Source organism: Chiloscyllium punctatum, chromosome 1 (genome assembly GCF_047496795.1).
Source record: "Chiloscyllium punctatum isolate Juve2018m chromosome 1, sChiPun1.3, whole genome shotgun sequence".
NCBI lineage: Eukaryota > Metazoa > Chordata > Chondrichthyes > Orectolobiformes > Hemiscylliidae > Chiloscyllium > Chiloscyllium punctatum.
Window position 1 is genome coordinate 53,463,896 of NC_092739.1, and position 18,834 is coordinate 53,482,729.

The following is an 18,834-nucleotide window of genomic DNA, read 5'->3' on the forward strand; positions in this document are numbered from 1 at the left end:
AATGACGCTTTCTTTCAGTTCAGTGACCCACTGAGACAACAATCTATATTTGCTGCAGCATATTCTAAAAGAGAGATTCCGTGCAGGTAATTCCTGGAAAATAATTTATTGATACCTGACAATGATTGTGGGCATCATCTAAAGGATGGATTTGGGTCACAGCAGAAATTACTTTAGAAATCATTGGTTGACCTAAGATGCCTTTGCATCATCCTTTAATTGTTTTATTTTGTATAAATATGCTGATAATTTTGTTAATCAGTTTTTAGTATCATTCTGTGTGTATCAAAAAAACTTACAATTCATTCTGCGGTATTCTCTCAGATATTTTAATTAAGTTATTTGATAACGTCAGTATAGTTCACATGTTTTAGTGCAGGTTTTCCAAAGTGGGGCCTCAAGCCAAAATTTTAAGATCACTATCTCCGAGGAAGTAATGGTTGAAGTGGAGCTCTGACTAAAGTGAACAGCCATAAGGCACCTTTAAATCCTTGCTTTTCTTTTCACAATTGTGCACGTGACCTAAACACTTCTACTTCAAGGCCTTGTAAATTTTCAACCCACCGTGAAATCTCCACAGAACCATCTATTCCATACCGCAAGCTTTCACAGGTCTTTTCCCTTCCCACAATCTCACAGGTCTGCCCTACCGCCACGAACCCTTAAAGTTCAGGGGACCATGACAATGTTTGATCCTTGAAATGAGGTTACATTGTAAATTTTAATTATTATAAAAGCAAACATAATCTCCTATGGTAATACAAGAGATTACTGTTGCTCGAGTTAATTGGTCATTCATTTTTCAACACAGAACAGTACAGTACAGCACAGTACAGACCCTTCAGCCCTCGATGTTGTGCTGACTTTTTATCTTTCTCTAAGATCTAACTAACCTACATAGCCTATATTTTACTATTGTCCATGTGCCTATCCAGGAGTGACTTAGATGTCCCTAATGTATCTGACTCTACTACCACCACTGGCAGTGAATTCCACGCACCACCACACTCTGAGTAAAGAACCTACCTCCGACATCTCCCCTAAACCTTCTTCCAACCACCTTAAATTATGTCCCCTCATGATAGCCATTTCTGCCTGGGAGAAAAAAATCTCTGGCTATTCGCTCTATCTATCCCGCTCATCATCTTGTACACCTATGTTATTCAACTCTCATCCTACTTCGCTCAATTGAGAAAAGCCCTAGCTCCCTCCACTCTTCTTCATAAGACATGCCTTCCAGTCCCGGCAGTATTTCTGGTAAATCTCCTCTGCACCCTCTCTAAAATTTCCACATCCTTCCTGGAATGAGGCAACCAGAATAGAACACAATATTCCAAGTGTGGTCTAACCAGGGCTGTATAGAGCTGCAGCATAACTTCACGGCTCTTAAACTCAATCCCCCGCTAATGAAAGCTTACACATTATACGCCTACTTAACATCCCTATCAACTTGGGTGGCAACTTTGAGGGATCAATGGACATGGACCCCAAGATCCCTCTGTTCCTCCACACTGCCAAGAATCCTGCCTTTAACCCTGTATTCTGCATTCAAATTCAACCTTCCAAAATGAATCATTTCACACCTTTTTAAGTTGAAGTCCAGCTCTGCATCATGTCAACGTCCCATTGCAACTTACAACAACCTTTCACACCATCTACAACTCCACCAACCTTAGTGTCATTGGCAAACTTACTTACCGACCCTTCCACGCCCTCGTCCAAGTCATTTATAAAAATCGCAAAGAGCAGAGGTCCCAGAATAGATCCTTGCGGAACACCACTAGTTACTGAGCTCCAGGCTGAATACATTCCATCTACTACCACCCTCTGTTTTCTATGGGCCTGCCAATTCTGTACCCAGACAGCCAGATTTCTCTGTACCCCATGCCTGCTTACTTTCTGAATGAGCCTATCATGGGAAACCTTATCGAATACCTTGCTAAAATCCATATACACCACATAACTGCTCTACCTTCATCAATATGTTTTGTCACAATCTCAAAGAATTCAATAAGGCTTCTGAGGCATGACCTGCCCCTCACAAAGCCATGCTGACTATCTCTAATCAAACTATACTTTTCCAAATAATCACAAATCCTGTCTTTCAGAATCCTTTCCAATAATTTGCCCACCACTGACATAAGACTGATTGATTGTTCTGTAATTCTCAGGGTTATCCCTATTCCTTTTCTTGAACCAGGGAATAACACTTACCATCCTCCCATCATCTGGTACTACTCCAGTGGACAGTTAGGACACAAAGATCATCGCCAAAGACGCAGCAGTCTCTTCCCTTGCTTCCTGTAGTAACCCTTGGGTATATCCCATCTGGCCCAAGGGACTTATCTATCCTCATGTTTTTCAAAATTTACACAACATCCTCATTCGTAACATCAACTTATTTGAGCATATCAGCTTGATTCGCACTGTCCTCATTAATGTCAAGGTTCCTCTCAGGAGTGAATACTGAAGCAAAGTATTCCTTAAGGACGTCCCCTACCTCTGACTCCAGTTCCCTCCACTATCCCTGATTGGCCCTACCCTCATTCTGGCCATCCTCTTGTTCCCCACATAAGTGTAGAACACTTGGGGTTTTTCCTTAATCCTATCCACCAAGGCTTTTTCATGCCCCCTTCAAGCTGGTCTAAGACCATTCTTCAGTTCCTTCCTGACTACCTTGTAACCCTCTAGACCTCTATCTGATCCTTGCTTACTCAACCTTTAAGTGAGCTTCCTACTACCTCTTGATTAGATATTTCAGATCTCTAGTCATCCAAGGTTCCTTCACTCTACCATCCCTTCCTTGCCTCAGTGGGACAAACCATCTAGCACTCGCAGGAAATGCTCCCTAAACAACCTCCTTTTCTGCTGTGCATTTTCCTGAGAACATCTGTTCCCAAGTTATGCTCCATAGTTCCTAACAAATAGCATTGTAATTTCCCCCTCTTCCTATTAAATACTCTCCCGTACCAACTGCTCCTATACCCCTCTGTGACTTTAGTAAAGGTCATGGAATTGTGATCACTATCACCATAATGCACTCCCACCAAGACATCAGACACTTGGCAAAGTTCATTTGCCAAGTACCAAATACAATATGGCCACCCCTCTAGTCGGCTTAACTACATATTGAGTCAGCAACCCTTCCTGGACACACCTGACAAAAACCACTCCATCCAAACTATTTGAACTAAGGAGGTCCCAATCAATATTAGGGAAGTTAAAGTCACCCATGACAACAACCTGCCTCCCAATTTGCTGTGCTGTGTCTCCATTGCTATTTTGGGGGAGAAGGTGGCTGTACAAGATTCCCAGGAAAGTGACTGCTCCTTTCCTGTTTCTGACTTCCACCCGCGCTGACTCTGTGGACAAACCTTTCTCAACGACCTCCCTTTCTGCAGCTGTGATACTATCCCTGATTAACAATGCCACAACCCCAGCTCTTTTACCTCCCTCCCTATTCCTTTTGAAACATCTAAACCCCGCAACATCCAACGAACATTCCTGCCCCTGTGACAGCCAAGTCTCCGTAATAGCTACATTTGAGAGAGTGGGGCTGGAAAGACACAGCTGGTCAGGCAGCATCCAAGGAGCAGGAGAATCGACGTTTCAGGTATAAGCCCTTCATCAGGAATCAGCATCATTGTTCCAAGTACTGATCCGTGCTCTAAGTTCATTACCCTTATTCCTGACACTTCTTGCATTAAAATAGACAAACTTCAACCCATCACACCGACTGCAACTTTGCCCTATCAACTGTCTATCCTTACTCAAAGACTCTCTGCACACTGTATCTGTCTGTTCACCAGCTACCCCATCCTGTGATCCATAGCTCCAGTTTCCATCCCCCTCCCAAACTCTAGCAAACCTTCCGCCCAGGATATTGGTGCCCCTCCAGTTCAGGTGCAACCTGTTCTCCATGTATATGTCCCACCTTCCCTTGAAGGTGTCCTAATGATCCACATATCTGAAGCCCTCCCTCCTAGACCAGCTGTGCAACCACATTTTCAGCTGCACTTGCTCTCTGTTCTTAACATCACTAGCTCACGGCACCGATAACAATCCTGAGATTACTACTCTGCTCGTCCTGCTTTAAAGCTCCCAACCTAACTCCTTATATTCATTTATCAGGTCCTCATCCCTTTTCCTAGCTATGTAATTGGTACCAATGTGTATCACGACTTCTGGCTAGTTTCGCCCCGCCACCCCCTGCTTAAGAATCTATCTGAGACATCCCTGACCCTGTCACCTGGGAGGCAACATACCATCTAGGAGTCTCATTCACGACCACAGAATCTTGTGTCTGTTCCTCTAACCATTGAATCTCCTATCAGTATCACTCTCCTATTCTCCCCCCTTCCCTTCTGAGCCACAGACCCAGACTCAGTGTCATTTTGTAACATGTTTCTCACTTTAAATAATAAACAACAATTATGAGAGTGATTCTCTTATATGAAGTGCTTTGAAACGTCCTTTGGGACATATGAAAACGCTTATGCATTGCTTTGGATTTAAAATTGGATTTCTTCTTACGTTACTGTTTTGTGCACATCTTTTTCCATCAGGTTATTTCATGGTTCAGTGAGTCATAGACTACAATGGGATCAGCCACCAGAGACTGTTTGCTTTGACCCTCTTCTTATTACCTTAGCTGAGGTAAGACTGACCCATTTCATTATGCTTTTACTCTATCCATCACAGAATCATGCAGGCTCTAGCATCAATCCCTGAAGCATTCCACTCAGTTCATTCTTGACAACACCTGTTTTCTGTTTTCGTCCATTTTCTGAAGCAGATCAAGAGTTCAGCTAACACTGCAGCCCATCATGGGGAGCTTGGGCTAGAATTTACAAAGAAAATGTATGTTCACACTGATATGAATGTGCAAATTAGCCTCCAACTTGTGGTGACAGAGTGATGTCCAGTGAACTGAAAATTGCTACAAGTCGCTTGACAATTTATGCTGTTCTGCTGTTGATATTTTCCAATCAACCTGTTTAGAGATGTTTTGCACATCCCTGAAGCAGGTAGGAAATTTAACCCAGGCTTCCAGATTCTGAGGTAGGGTCATGTTTGGAATTGATGGATCCTTGGCAGCATGTATTAGATGTTGAAACAGAGGATAGGTATGGATGGGCATTTCTCAAATTAGAGATAAGTTTAAAGTGTTGTTCCCCAGGGATCTGTACTGGGACCCTTGCTTTTTCTGATTTTTGTAAATGATTTGGAGATGGGTGTTGAGGGCAAAATATCTAAATTTCAGATGATACTAAGCTAGGGTGAATAGTGAGTTGAGGATAATGCTGAGCGACTTTAGAGAGACATTGACAGGTTGGCCAAATGGACAGACACCTGGCAGATGAATTTCAGTGCAGAGAAATGTGGGATAATGCATTTTGGTAGAAGTAACATGGCAAAGTAATACAGGCTCAATGGTACAGCTTTGAGGGGGATACAGGAGCAGAGGGACGTTTGGGTTTAAGTGCATAATTTGCTGAAGATAGACAGGTAAGTTCAAACATTGTTAAGAAGGCTTATAGTATCCTTGGGATTATAAATAGAGGCTTAGAGTATAAAAGCCAGGAAATGATACCTCACCTATTCAAATCATTGGTCAGTCCATATTTAGTGCATTGTGTTCAGTTCTGGGCACCTTATGTAATGAAGGATGTTAAACCTCAGAGAGAATGCTCATGAGACTTAGTAGAATAACACCACAAATGAGAAACCTTAGATGCAAGGCTTTTCTCCTTCGAGCAGAAACATTTAAGAGGTGATCTTATTGAGATGTTCAAAATTATGAACAATTTTGACAAGGTAAAGAAAGATATTCCTTTTCCACCAGTTGGTATGCCAGTAACTAGGCATCACAATTTCAAGATTGTCAGCAAGAAAGCTGGGCATGAGATGAAAAACTTCTTCAATCAGAGTTGTTAGGATTTGGAATGTGCTGGTTGGAAGAATGGTAGAGGCAGATTCCAAAGGCGGTTTCAAAAGACAGCTGAATATATATTTAAAACGAATAAATTCAGAGGGCTACAGAGGTAGCACTGCAGAATGGGAGTAGCTCAGGAGTCAGTACAGACAAGAGGGGTCAAGTGGCCTCCTTTGGTACTGTAAAATTCGATAATTCATAAGTTTGATGCTTTCAAAGTTGATTGAGATGGTAACTTTTGTCTTGTAAATATTTTAATCAACCTGTTCAGATATGTTGTGATACATATCTGAGCAGGTGGGATTTGAATCCAGGCCCCCTGGCCTAGAGATAGGGACATTACCACTGTGCCACACAAGAGCCCCCAAAATACGAATTTTGTGTTGTTTTGAGATGCCATTTGCTTGCATAATTGAACAACTTTCAAAGGGGATGACATTGCGGTCCAAATCCAGTGTTTAAAATTATTTTGTGATTTTTGTTAAACTTGATGCACATTTATCTATAATTAGAATTTGTGACCCAGTGGCCCAAAAAAGCCTTCCACGCGTTTTCCTGTTATGGACTGGCCCACTTCTTTACATCTAATGATTTAAGTAAGATTTGTATAACTGTTGAAATCCTAAAATTTAGCTCTTAAGTCTTTGTCTAGATCCACAATAGATTCTACACATTTGCAATTTCCACAGTACTGTGTTGAGTTATCTCCTGTTTTATACTGAGGCAAAATGTTGTTCCAGGGAGAAATGTAACTTGCAAGTATCCTCTTCTCTCATGATTCCATTAGAAAGTAGTACAATGCAAGCTCCTGTATTACACTGCCTCCTACAGCTTGCTTGAAGAATACTTTCCTTCTGGTATTGTATCACTTACTGTAGGCCTGACTGCGTATTGCCAGTGTGTTGAAGACAAATGAATTTTTTTAGGTGGCATCCAGGACGATGTTTTCTTTTGCGTTCCAAACTCTGTTGGGGAGCAGCACAGAACAAAAGACAGCTGTGGGCGGCACGGTAGCACAGTGGTTAGCACTGCTGCCTCACAGCGCCAGAGACCTGGTTTCATTTTCCGCCTCCGGCGACTGACTGTGTGGAGTTTGCATGTTCTCCCCGTGACTGCGTGGGTTTCCTCCGGGTGCTCCGGTTTCCTCCCACAGTCCAAAGATGTGCAGGTCAGGTGAATTGGCCATGCTAAATTTCCCGTAGTGTTAGGTAAGGGGTAAATGTAGGGGTATGGGTGGGTTGCGCTTCAGCGGGTCAGTGTGGACTTGTTGGGCCGAAGGGCCTGTTTCCACACTGTAATCTAATCTAATCTAACAATGGTTTTAGGCTTGCTGACTTCCCAGTGGGCTTATTCAGAGACCATTAGTGCACTGCAAGAAACAGGAACAATAGTAGTAATGGGACTTTCTTTGATCATTCTCTGTGTCTTAGAAGTGGGACATTTTGGTTGTATTATTCATATTTCTAAAACAAATACAAAGTAAGTATGACATAGATCAGTTGGGTGGAGTGGCCTGTTTCTGTGTGAAAATGGGAACGGCAGCTGCTGGAGATTAGGGTCTAGATTAGAGTGGTGCTGGAAAAGCACAGCAGTTCAGGCAGCATCCGAAGAGCAGGAAAATCGATGTTTCGGGCAAAAGCCCTTCATTAGGAATGGCCTGTTTCTGTGCTAGTCTTCATGATCCATTTTATTTAAATTTCCTTTTATCCTTTCAAATCTCCAAAAGGTGGCACCCTGGAACATAACTTTTTTTATGTATGAAGCTATAGTTTGTTTATTACAAAACAGTCCTGAACCTGTTTTGACTGGAGCAGAATTACATGAACTACTCAAGGAATTTTGTGTAAAATAATTTATTGTTGTCCTGCCTCTAACCAGCAGTATTAAAATATGAAGCACTCTAATAAGGACAAGTGAGATTGTACAGATGTTTTTAAGAAATTACATCTTTGTGCATTATTTCCGTGTCAGAGCTTTTTTCATTGGTTTAGAATGTTTGCAATTTTTGAAAAAAAAAGTTTCTGGATTATTCTTTTAAATCTTGTGGTTGCAGACTCAGTAACAATTATACTAAATAAATGTTGCAACATGTTATAAAGTGTATGAGGTAAAAACAAGGACTGCAGATGCTGGAAACCAGAGTCTAGATTAGAGTGGTGCTGGAAAAGCACAGCAGGTCAGGCAGCATCCGAGGAGCAGGAATATTAACGTTTCGGACAAAAGTCCTTCACCAGGAAGAGAGCTGAAATAAAGTGTGTCATATTTATACTGATTAGAAATGAAGCACACTGCCTCAATGATAAAGCAATAATGAAGAAAGAATATTATTTTACTCATCAAGCATGTTTTCCTACCGAGTATGAAATTGCATTGGCAGTTGTGTTGGTTTAGTACAAGGATGCATTGGCCTACTGAAGTATGTAGAATGCTAACCAAGTATTGGACATGCTTTGACCACTGGGTGGGGTTGTTGCTTTTTAAAGAATATACCTCATTGAATCAATTGCCAAATTATATTTGAAAAAGCCAGTCTCCATCTTTATTTATGTTTTGCCTGTTACTTTACACAGGGATTAAGAGAAACTAAACACCCTTACACATTTGTAGCCAAGGAAGGTTTCAAAGAATTGCTGGAGATTGAAAATGCTGCTGAGAAGGCTATTCCACTAGTTCCAAAGGTGGTTCCGAAGTTAAAAGCTGCTCTGGTAAATGTTTTAGTAAAACTTTCACAACTGACAAAGTCCGTCACGCTAATAACAACTGACGCCTACATTTCGGTAATTTTATATGCATTTCATTTGAATATTTTGTTAAAATTGGAGTTTAGAAAAGGTGATCTTATTGAAATATGTTAGGTTCTGAGGAAGCTTTACAGGGTAAATATTGAGAGGCTGTTTCTCCTAGTGGGGAAATCTGGAATTAGGAGCCAGTTGAAAAGTAAGGAGTCTTGCATTTATGAGAGAGAGAGTGAGATTTTTGTTTTCATTTTGAGTGCTGTTAGTGTTTGAATTTCACTCCCACAGAGACCAGTAGAAGTTGGGTTATTGAAATTATCCAGTGCTGAGTTAGATAGATCTATAGTTGACAAGGGAGTCAAAGGTTAAGGCGGGGAGGTAAGAAAGTGGCCACCATCAGATCAGTCCTAATCTTAATGAATTGTGGGAGTAGCCTTGAACTAAATGGCTTACCACTGGTCCTGATTATAGAGTCATAGAGTCAGCATGGAAACAGACCCTTCAGTCCAACCCGTCCATGCCAACCAGATATCCCAACTCAATCATGTCCCATCTGCCAGCACCCAGCCCATATCCCTCCAAACCCTTCCTATTTATATACCCATCCAAATACCTTTTAAATGTTGCAATTGTACCAGACTACACCACATCCTCTGGCAGCTCATTCCATACACGTACCACCCTAGTGTGAGAAAAAATTACCCCTCAGATCTCTTTTATGTCTTTCCCCTCTCACCCTAAACCTATGGTCTCTAGTGCTGGACTCCCCAACCCCAGGGAAAAGACTTTGTCTATTATCCTATCCATGCCCCTCATAATTTTGTAAACCTCTATAAGGACACCCCTCAGCCTCTGATGCTCTAGGGAAAACAGCCCTAGCTTATTCAGCCTCTCCCTATAGCTCAAATCCTCCAACTCTTGCAACATCCTTGTAATTCTTTTCTGAACTCTTTCAAGTTTCACGACATCTTTCCAATAGGAAGGAGAACGGAATTGCACGCAATATTCCAACAGTGGTCTAACTAATGTCCTGTACAGCCACAACATGACCTCCCAACTCCTTTACTCAATACTCTGACCAATAAAGGAACGCATACCAAACGCTTTCTTCACTATGCTATCTACCTGCGACTCCACTTTCAAGGAGCTATGAATCTGCACTCCAAGGTCTCTTTGTTCAGCAACATTCCCTAGGACCTTACCATTAAGTGTATAAATCCTGCTAAGATTTGCTTTCCCAAAATGCAGCACCTCCCATTTCTCTGAATTAAACTCCATCTGAGCAAGATCCTGTTGTAATCTGAGGTAACATTCTTCACTGTCCACTACACCTCCAATTTTGGTGTCATCTGCAAATTTAGATATGAACATATAGCATCTTTGCTATTGCACACCTTTACAAAAAAATGCCAACTAAAATATTCATTATATATTAATTAAAAACTAATATAGCAATAAATTCAAATTTATAACCAGTCTTATTCTTTTCTCATATTTATGTTGAGTACAAAATATAAAGAATTGTGTGTTCAGCTTGTTTCCTGGGCTTATGTACAAACAGGTTATTTTATTCAGCCTAGTTTTCACTCTCAAAACTAAGCGTAAGATCAGACATTAATGCAAAACATCTGTTAGGTCAGTAATTGTGGATGTGTTGAAGCACTATTTTGGCATTTTGCTTCCCAATTTTATTGCATAGTGATGCAAGGATTATGTGCACTTGTATGGAATAGAATTCCATCCACTCATTTGTGTGTACGTTTCCCAAAGGCAGATCCCTGACTTGTCTGCTGATGCTTCATCTTCAGCTGTTTATTTTCAGTGTTGGTTTACAATTGTTTTCCACTCTCTGGGATAGCTGCTAGCTATAACTGGAATCAAAGTCCTGCTGCTGGTGTTAGTCTGAACCAAATGCTAGCCATCTAAGCTAACTGGCTACACAATAGAGTTATTAGTCCATTAGATGGTTCTACACCTATGATAGTCCAACCTCCATATAAGGTAAATTTTTGGATTGAGGATCACTCACTGCCCATTGGCAACATTATCCAAGCACAGGTTCCACATGAATACTGACAACACAATGAGCTGCCTTCTCATCATGGTCTTTGATTCTTCCACTGTCTCCCTATTTGCCATGCTGCTTGTCTGACATCCAGTAATGTAGGAATTTCCTTATTGTTGTTGTTTGATGGTGTGAAAGGCAAATAATGGAGTAGGTTGGCAACTGAAAAACAATTGATCTCTTCCTGCCACGTCAGTCAGTTTTGCATGGAAAGGTCCATGGGAGACCTCCCCAGCCCAGCACCAATTAAATACTCTTAAATACTAATAAAAACTGCCACGTAAGGATCTGGATCCATGATCAGCCTGATTACCTGCCTTCCCAGAATGTGAGAAAGTGGCCAAATCAAACACAGAATGATGGAGAAACTCAGCAGTATTAGTGGGGACAGAAATGGAGTTAACATTTCGAGTTTGGTGTGACTCTTGTTCAGAACCATATCTTTGGAGTTATACTTCTGTCCATGCCATTTATAACATTACTGTTGGTATCACTACTCCCAAAGGACGACAGTGGTTTAAGATGGCAGCTGACCACTACCTTTTCCCTGGCAATTAGAAATGGGCATTAAATGCTGGCCAAGCCAGCAACACCCACATCCCATGAATAAGAATAAGTTACCTTCTATACCATGACCGCTGTTGGAAATTCCCATCCAGTTACGTTTTCACCTGCCCCTTCTAAACATTCCAGACGAGCACAGGATATTCTCCCATGGAGTGGGCCATCTCAGGGCACTGGTTCAAAATAGCAAGAGGTAGTTTTGGATTTGGGAGAATTCAAAAAAAAACCTGTCCTAATATTCTAAATGTTATTGGCTGCCTGAGGCAATTGTGAAATAAGTAAGAGAAACAGAAATTTCACACAACTTAGCTTTGGGGCTGTAAAGAGTGATAGCAATACGTTATTGCATTATTTTTTAAAATAATGCAAATTAACATTTGTGTGTTTGTGCACACAAGCACAAGCTTTCAAGATTTTCTGCTTTATTAAACAGTGGTTACAGCTTTGGATAAAATTGAGGAGTGTAGATGTCCATGCAATTACACACGCTGTAGTAAAATGGTAATTAATTTTTAACCTTTGACTGTTGTGGAATGTTTTTATGGTGTTATTTTTCTCCCTACAGGCACATTCAGATGTTGAGGTTTTTGAGAGAGGATTGTGTGCTTTGGTCCAGCTTAGTGCTGTTGTTGGTCCAGCTGTAAATAGCCATCTTAAACATCTGTTGACTAGTGTGAGTATTTACAGCTGTCTTCTGAGATACTGCTTGTTACTGAAGCCTTCTAATGTACTTCAATATCTTAATGTCAGTTCTTTTGTTAACAAAGGATCTGTTTTGTTATAAAGGAGTTTGCACTTCATAACTGGATTTACATATGAATCTGTCTGAAACCTGACTTGATTTCAAAGGAAAATAACACAATTCCCCTTGCAGAAAGTAGGCTTTCACTTGTGAAGCCATTCCTTAAAATCAAAAATGATGTTTGAATTTACTGGCTGAAAACCACTTATTATTTTTAAATTCAGAGGCCACCTTCCAAAGACTTGGAACAGCAGTCTCAGAGATGGCTGAGCCTTTGCGTAACTATACCATCCATGTTACAAAGCCGTTGAAATGGAGACGAGTTGTCTGCAAGGCCTCACCAGGAACAACTGTCTTGAAGAGTGTCAATGAGGGCTTTGTTCTAAATCATTAACAAAATCACGTCGACACTCAACCTGGTGGGGCGTAAACCATAAGACATGTCACTTGGAACCTGGCTATGAAATAATTGTGTCCAGATGTAATCCAAACAGGTCAACCAGACATGTGAACTCCACAAACCTTGAACATATTTTGCACTGGTCAGCTGGAGGGAAAGAGAGGGTAATTTTATAGGCTGACTAACCTAATGTTTGTTTAAAGTCTCTGTTTTCTCTGCAGACCAGAGCAAGAAAATGCATTGGGGAAACAAGACTCTGAGCATGTTGTGTGTGTTTGTCTCATTCTCTCACTCTGTCTTTCTCTCTCTCTCTATCGCTCTCTCTCTATCTGTCTCTTTCTTTGTCTGTCTCTCCCTTTCCCTATCTCTTTCCGGTCAAGTACTGACCACGTAAGGGTCTCAACTTGTCACTAGCCTGATAACCTACCTTCCCAACAAGCTATAAAGTTGGCTAGTTTCCCAACTGGGAAGCAATGACAACCTTTTAGCTGGGTTTGGGTGAGTAGGCCTCTATTTAGCCCGAAGTGGGGAAAATTGCTGGCATGAATGATGGTGGCCTCTGAAGACCACTTCTCTGCCCTTACCTCCAACACCATCCCTGCAAACTCTGTCTCTTGGCAACCCCCATAAAGCGAAAAGAAAAAAACATGCTTAACTTCTTATCACTGGATTCCCCAAAGATCTGGCTTTGACTAATGTATCTTCAGGAATCAGAAGGTGTCGGCTTCTGATTTACCAGCAACCTCTGGTGACCTGGGATGCCAGAGATAGGCTGAGAAATTTACATAATCTCTGTCCTCATCTCTTAACTAGTTGATTGGTATGTGATAAATTGAGTTATTTCAGTACCGGGAGTTGTCTGTTAGTCCCCACAAAACACCCATTCCCACACTTAGTTACAAAAATGGAAAATCTGGATTTTCACCAAAATTCTGCTAGCTTTTCTCTATTGCAGATGCATTGGGAAAATGGATTTTGTCATGTTCAAGCTCCTTTCCACAAAAATTGAACTTTGCCAACCAAACACGATATTCTGGTCAGAAAAGGGACAATTTTGTTTGACTAGGACACATTGTGAAGAGACAAATTCAGTCAATCTATTTTGCTTTGAGTCTTTTCAAATTCCTGATTTTTGTTTCAATTGCTTAGAAATCGTTGACATTCTCCATTTTAAAACTTTGAAGAATGTTAATCTCCTTTTCTTATGTATTAAAGCTGTCAAAAAGATTAATGGACAAAAAACTTAAGCAGCCAATCACAGAAGCCCTGCAGAGACTGGAACAGCATGGTGGAAAGGTAAACATGTGCACCCATTGTCGCAGCAGGCTAAATTACTTCAGCTTGCCTTGAAGTAGAGCAAAAAGCCAGCTAATTGCAAATATATAAATTATAATCTAAACACATATCATTCAACGTTGTTTTGAAATGGCTGTTAATCAGCCATAAATGTTTATTTAAATAAGCTATTGAAATTGGATCAGACTGAAAATGAATTGAATATGCCTGTGTAACCTATTGCCGCAACGGGGTGGATATCCACAGTTATAAATCTAAAGTCAATAGCTTTCTTACAAACAATTCCCAGTTGTGGTTTACAGTTGTTCCCTTCTACCTGTGATGCATGCTAGCTATTTTTCGTATCTTCCTCCTCTTATACGCACCTTACACATGTTCTTTATAACTTAAGTCACCCTGATTTAATATCTCCATGTGCAGATTGATGTCGGACTTTGTTCAATAAACACTCATGTGATGGACTTAGAGAGGTTTATCACATTTGTATAAACATACTGTATAAATGATTGAATGGTGGAGTCGACTTGATGGGCTAAATGGCCTAATTTCTACTCCTAAGTCTTATGGTAACTGGTGCTGTTGCAACTGAAGCTAAACCAAGCAACCCTTATATCACAGCTTTTCCAATGAATTTTGAACTCCTCCACTCTAAGGGCTATTTGTTGCTGGTTCATAATTGTTTTTCAAAAGCTAAAGTCTATTTATTAGTCATAAACAGTCATTGTGTTTAGGACAGAGTTATAGTCTGTGCTTTCTGTCGCCGTGACTCTGAAAGATAGTCATATTGGGGAATCCTGTAAACTCTTAAAACCTTGAACTTTTGTGGTGATTCTGGAAATGGCAGGTTTGGCCTACCATTGTGGTACCTTAGTTAGGCAGAACCATTGGCTTTTGAGTATAAGTGCAGACCTTATTGAAGTGTATAAAATTGTCACGGGCTGGGCCGAATTGAATGATTCTCCTGTCTGTGGGTCTAGAATTAGGGGTCATGTCTCAGGTAGGTCATTTAGTGCTGAGATGAGACATTTCTTCAATCAGATACTGGTGAACTTGCAGAGTTTCTACCACATAAGACTGTGAAAATCAAGTCAATGCATATACCTAAGAAAGAAAGAAATTTCTGGATAGTGAAAGTGTCAAAAGTTTTAGGGAGGCAGTGGATTATTCTGTTGAGATGGAGGATCAGATGTGATCATTTGGAATGCTGGAGTGGGCTCAATGGAATGAATGGCCTGCTCCTAGTTTCTGTGTTTCTATTATGCTTGCTCAAAAGAATTGTTTGGAAATTTGAAATAATATGTTAATACTGTGGCTGGGTTAAACAGCCAGAGGCAGATGAAGTATACTTACTTTGGGTTACTCATGCACTTTTGTCGCCGAATTAAAATCTATACCTTTGTTTCCTGTTCATTTACCAACTTTCAATGAATGCTTATACCACCTAAAATGCATTTCTTATGTCGGTCTGATGTAACATTGACATTTCCTATGTGAACGTTTATATAGAAATTTTGAATGTCAAAATTCTCATATATTTGTGGGGAATAGGCTCTGCAGAGGAGCTCCACTGTTAACATTTAATGTCACAGCTTTCCGCAGTGATACCACCTGATTCTCCCATGCAAGATGCTAAAAATAATTAGTGGACAATATTTGTCTGCGGTTTTCTCAGTAAATAAAAGAAACAATGTTCCAATTTTTTTTTTGTTCTCTTTTCCCTTTGCCTTTGCACCCAGCATCATGACTTCTGTGTTTGCAATCTTCACCTTACTTCATTTTGCCTCCTCTACTCTGAATTCACTACTATCTTGTTCTCTCTAATCGATAACAACCATGCATCTGTGAAACGACATCTCAACTAAAGGCAGTGCCTTCAACAGAAGAGCAAAGTCCTTTCAAAAAGAAAATAAGCAAAAGGAAAGCCATGTTTTAAAAATCTTCAAAATACTAGGGAAATGACTCTGCTCATCAGGACTGGCAGCCCTGGTAATTCTAAATACCGTTACATTTTTTAAAATGGTTGTATGCCATTTAAATGTTTACATATTAAAACTAAGTTAAACACCCAAGTCTGGCTTTGGCTAAATTTTACAATCCCATGAATTCCCCAGAAAAAGTGTGTATTACAAAATTATGTTTATGGTTAAATTGCTGAATATTTGATACTGGGTCTGTAAAAATGGACAAGGATTTGTTACAGTTTTCAGAAATTTGAAACAATTAGAAGTAATCTGTGTTTCATATTCTTTCCAGTGGCTTACTTAACACAATTTTTGTTCATTTCATGGATTTAATAGCATCTTAATATTGGTTTATCATTTTCCTTTCTCATAATCTATTGTAATAGAAACATCTGAGATTGATGTTTCAGGGCAGTTTGACAACTGTGCTATTAAGAATTCTTTCACAGGTATATACTGTGTACATGTTTTAATTGGAGTATGAAGGATATTAGAATAATTTGATTTGGTTGTTATTATTTTACCAAAAACAGAACTGCTGGTTGTACGTTATTGAGAACTTGTTGCTGTACAAATGTGGGGGTCTTCTTTTGGAATTTGTTTTTCAGAAAAGATTTACAAGGATGTGCCAGGGTTGGAGGGTTTGAGCTATAGATATAGAGGCTGAGTAGGCTGGGGTTTTTTTTGAGTAAGAAGGGTTTAGAGGGATATGGGCCAAATGCTGGCAAATGGGACTAAATCAGTTCATGATGTCTGGTCAGCATGGACCAGTTGGACCGAAGGCACTGTTTCCATGCTATACAACCCTGACTCTATAAAAGCAGGTTCATATTCATTGCTGGTAATCTGAGATAGTCAACAAGTGTATAAAGAAAGACTGGTGATAATGAACTGGGTTCTCATTTGACTGTCTAATTAGAGCAAAGTGCCATTTGCTGAACTATAGTTGCTAGTGAACCAAAAGACCGTAAGAAATAGGAGCAGGAGTAACGCATTCAGCCCATTGAATCTGCCCTGCCATTCAATGAGACCATGGCTGATCTGATAATCTTCAACTGCACCCTGCTGCCTTTTTCTCATAACCCTTGATTCCCTTACTACTTAAAAAGTGATAGAAATGTGAGAATTTGTTTGACAATTTACTAACATATTACATTGATTTTGCATTTGTATTGCAGGAGAGTCTGGCCATTATTAAATCCAAAATTCCAACCTATTGCTCTATTTATACTTGAGAAAAAGACAACTTCTGCCCTCGGTCATACATTTCTGCATCCAGACAAATATTATGGATAACAAGAACAGCTTGCAGGAGTTTTGTCTGAGAGTATGATGTAATTTTCATTTTATGTAGTTTTGCATTCAAATCAAATAAATATCCTGACCGAATTTATGTTGAGTGAGGTGAGTCCTGCTAATCTTTAATGGAGAAAGGAAGTTGTGAAAATTTGGTCAACAATTTATTTTTCTCTTGCTACAAAAAAATGGATTGTCTAATAAGTTACTTGAAGTTGTGCAAAACCAACTTGAGTCAATGACATCATTCATCAAAATTTGTAAACACTTAGTTGTGTGTAAAATTAATATTTGTAAAATATTTTATAAGGTACGGAAATATTAGCCAACACTATTGAAGGTTTAAGAGATTTTTGGTTGACCATCACAAATTGTTAACAGGCGTGACAGTCAGTTAATATACTTTACAAGTTAAATGCACAGCGTGAGACTGCAGACTATAGTATACAGGCCAAGTGCTTTCACCCTCCCACTCTAACTCTCAAAGTCTGGCAGTCCAGTTATATTTGTTGAAAAGTGAAAACTGAACTTCAGTGCACATTTAAAGCCATTGATATTTCATCAGACTGGAAAAGAATAGAGATGGAACTGGTTTTAATCAAGTACAAAAGCAGAAGGTAAGTATGATGAGCCCCTCCTCTTCCATTTTCTCTCTTCCCACATCCAGAGCTCTGAAGCTCCTTTAAAGTGAAACTGTAGTTGTACTTGTTTCAATTTAGTATACTGTGTCTTCCTCCATATTGGAGAGATCAAATACTGCTAGGTCAAATACTTTATTGAACCTCCGCGTTCAGTCCACTGGCTTGACCGTCATTTTCCCGGTTCCTAGTTATTTTAATTCTTCAACTTGCTCCAACTCTGACCCCTTGTAACCATACTACTTTAATGAATCAAATACCAAGTAATCACTATCTCCAAAAAGATACAATCTCACCACTGTCCCTTGACATTCAATGGTATTACCATACAGAGTCTTTTATTATCAACATCTTTAGGATTACCAATGACCAGAAACTCAACTGGACTCATCACGTAAACACAGCAGCTACAACAGCAGTTCAGAGGCCAGGAATACTGCAGCGAGTAACTCACCTAACTCTCCAAAGCCTGTGTTTTAGGAATATTCCCCACCTGCCTGGGTGAGTGCAGCCCTAATAACACTTAAGAAGCTTGACTTAATCTAGGACAATGTAGCCTGCTTGATTGGCACCACAGGCATCCATACCTTCCATCACTGATGCTCAGTAGCAGCAGTGTATTCTATCTTCAAGATGCAATATAGAAATTCACCAAAGATGCTTAAACAGCACCTTCCACACCCACGCTCACTAGAAGGATAAAGGCAGTGGATGCTTGGGAACACCACTACCTGCAGGTTCCCCTCCAAGCCACTCACCAACCTGACTTGGAAATCTATCCTTCACTGTCACTGCATCAAAATCCTGGAATTCCCTCCTGAAGGGTATTGTGAGTCAAGTTCCACAACTTGGACTGCAGTGGTTCCAGAAGACAGCTCTCCACCACCTTAAAGGCAAGTAGCGACAGGCAATAAATGCTGGCCAGCCAGTGACATCCACGTCCAATGAATTTTTTTTTAAATGTCTTGTTATCCATAGGAAAATGCTATTTGAAATTTGTGCTTGTTAATAATCATTAGCTATAGAATTGGAGTCACCCACCACACACAGCTATACCGATGATGGTAGTAATCAATTATGATCAAGTCACTATTCTTATCTGTGTTAAAATATTACACGAGCTTCCTTCCACTATGTGATGCAAGAGCAGCTTACCTGAAGCTTGTGATTTCAAATAAACCTGTTGGACTATAACCTGGTGT

General features: G+C 40.1%; 1 protein-coding gene across 1 annotated transcript in view; it reads left to right on the plus strand.

Moving 5' to 3' along the window:
* LOC140466720 (PACRG-like protein) overlaps positions 1-17,097 on the plus strand; it is a 66,957-nt gene extending 49,860 nt beyond the window's left edge. The window contains exons 3-8 of the mRNA XM_072562280.1: positions 19-86; positions 4,566-4,656; positions 8,506-8,640; positions 11,865-11,972; positions 13,657-13,737; positions 16,877-17,097. Coding sequence (XP_072418381.1) covers positions 19-86; positions 4,566-4,656; positions 8,506-8,640; positions 11,865-11,972; positions 13,657-13,737; positions 16,877-16,933 — 540 coding nt within the window. The 3' untranslated portion in view covers positions 16,934-17,097. The remainder of the gene's footprint in view (positions 1-18; positions 87-4,565; positions 4,657-8,505; positions 8,641-11,864; positions 11,973-13,656; positions 13,738-16,876) is intronic.
* The last annotated feature ends 1,737 nt before the right edge of the window (positions 17,098-18,834 follow it).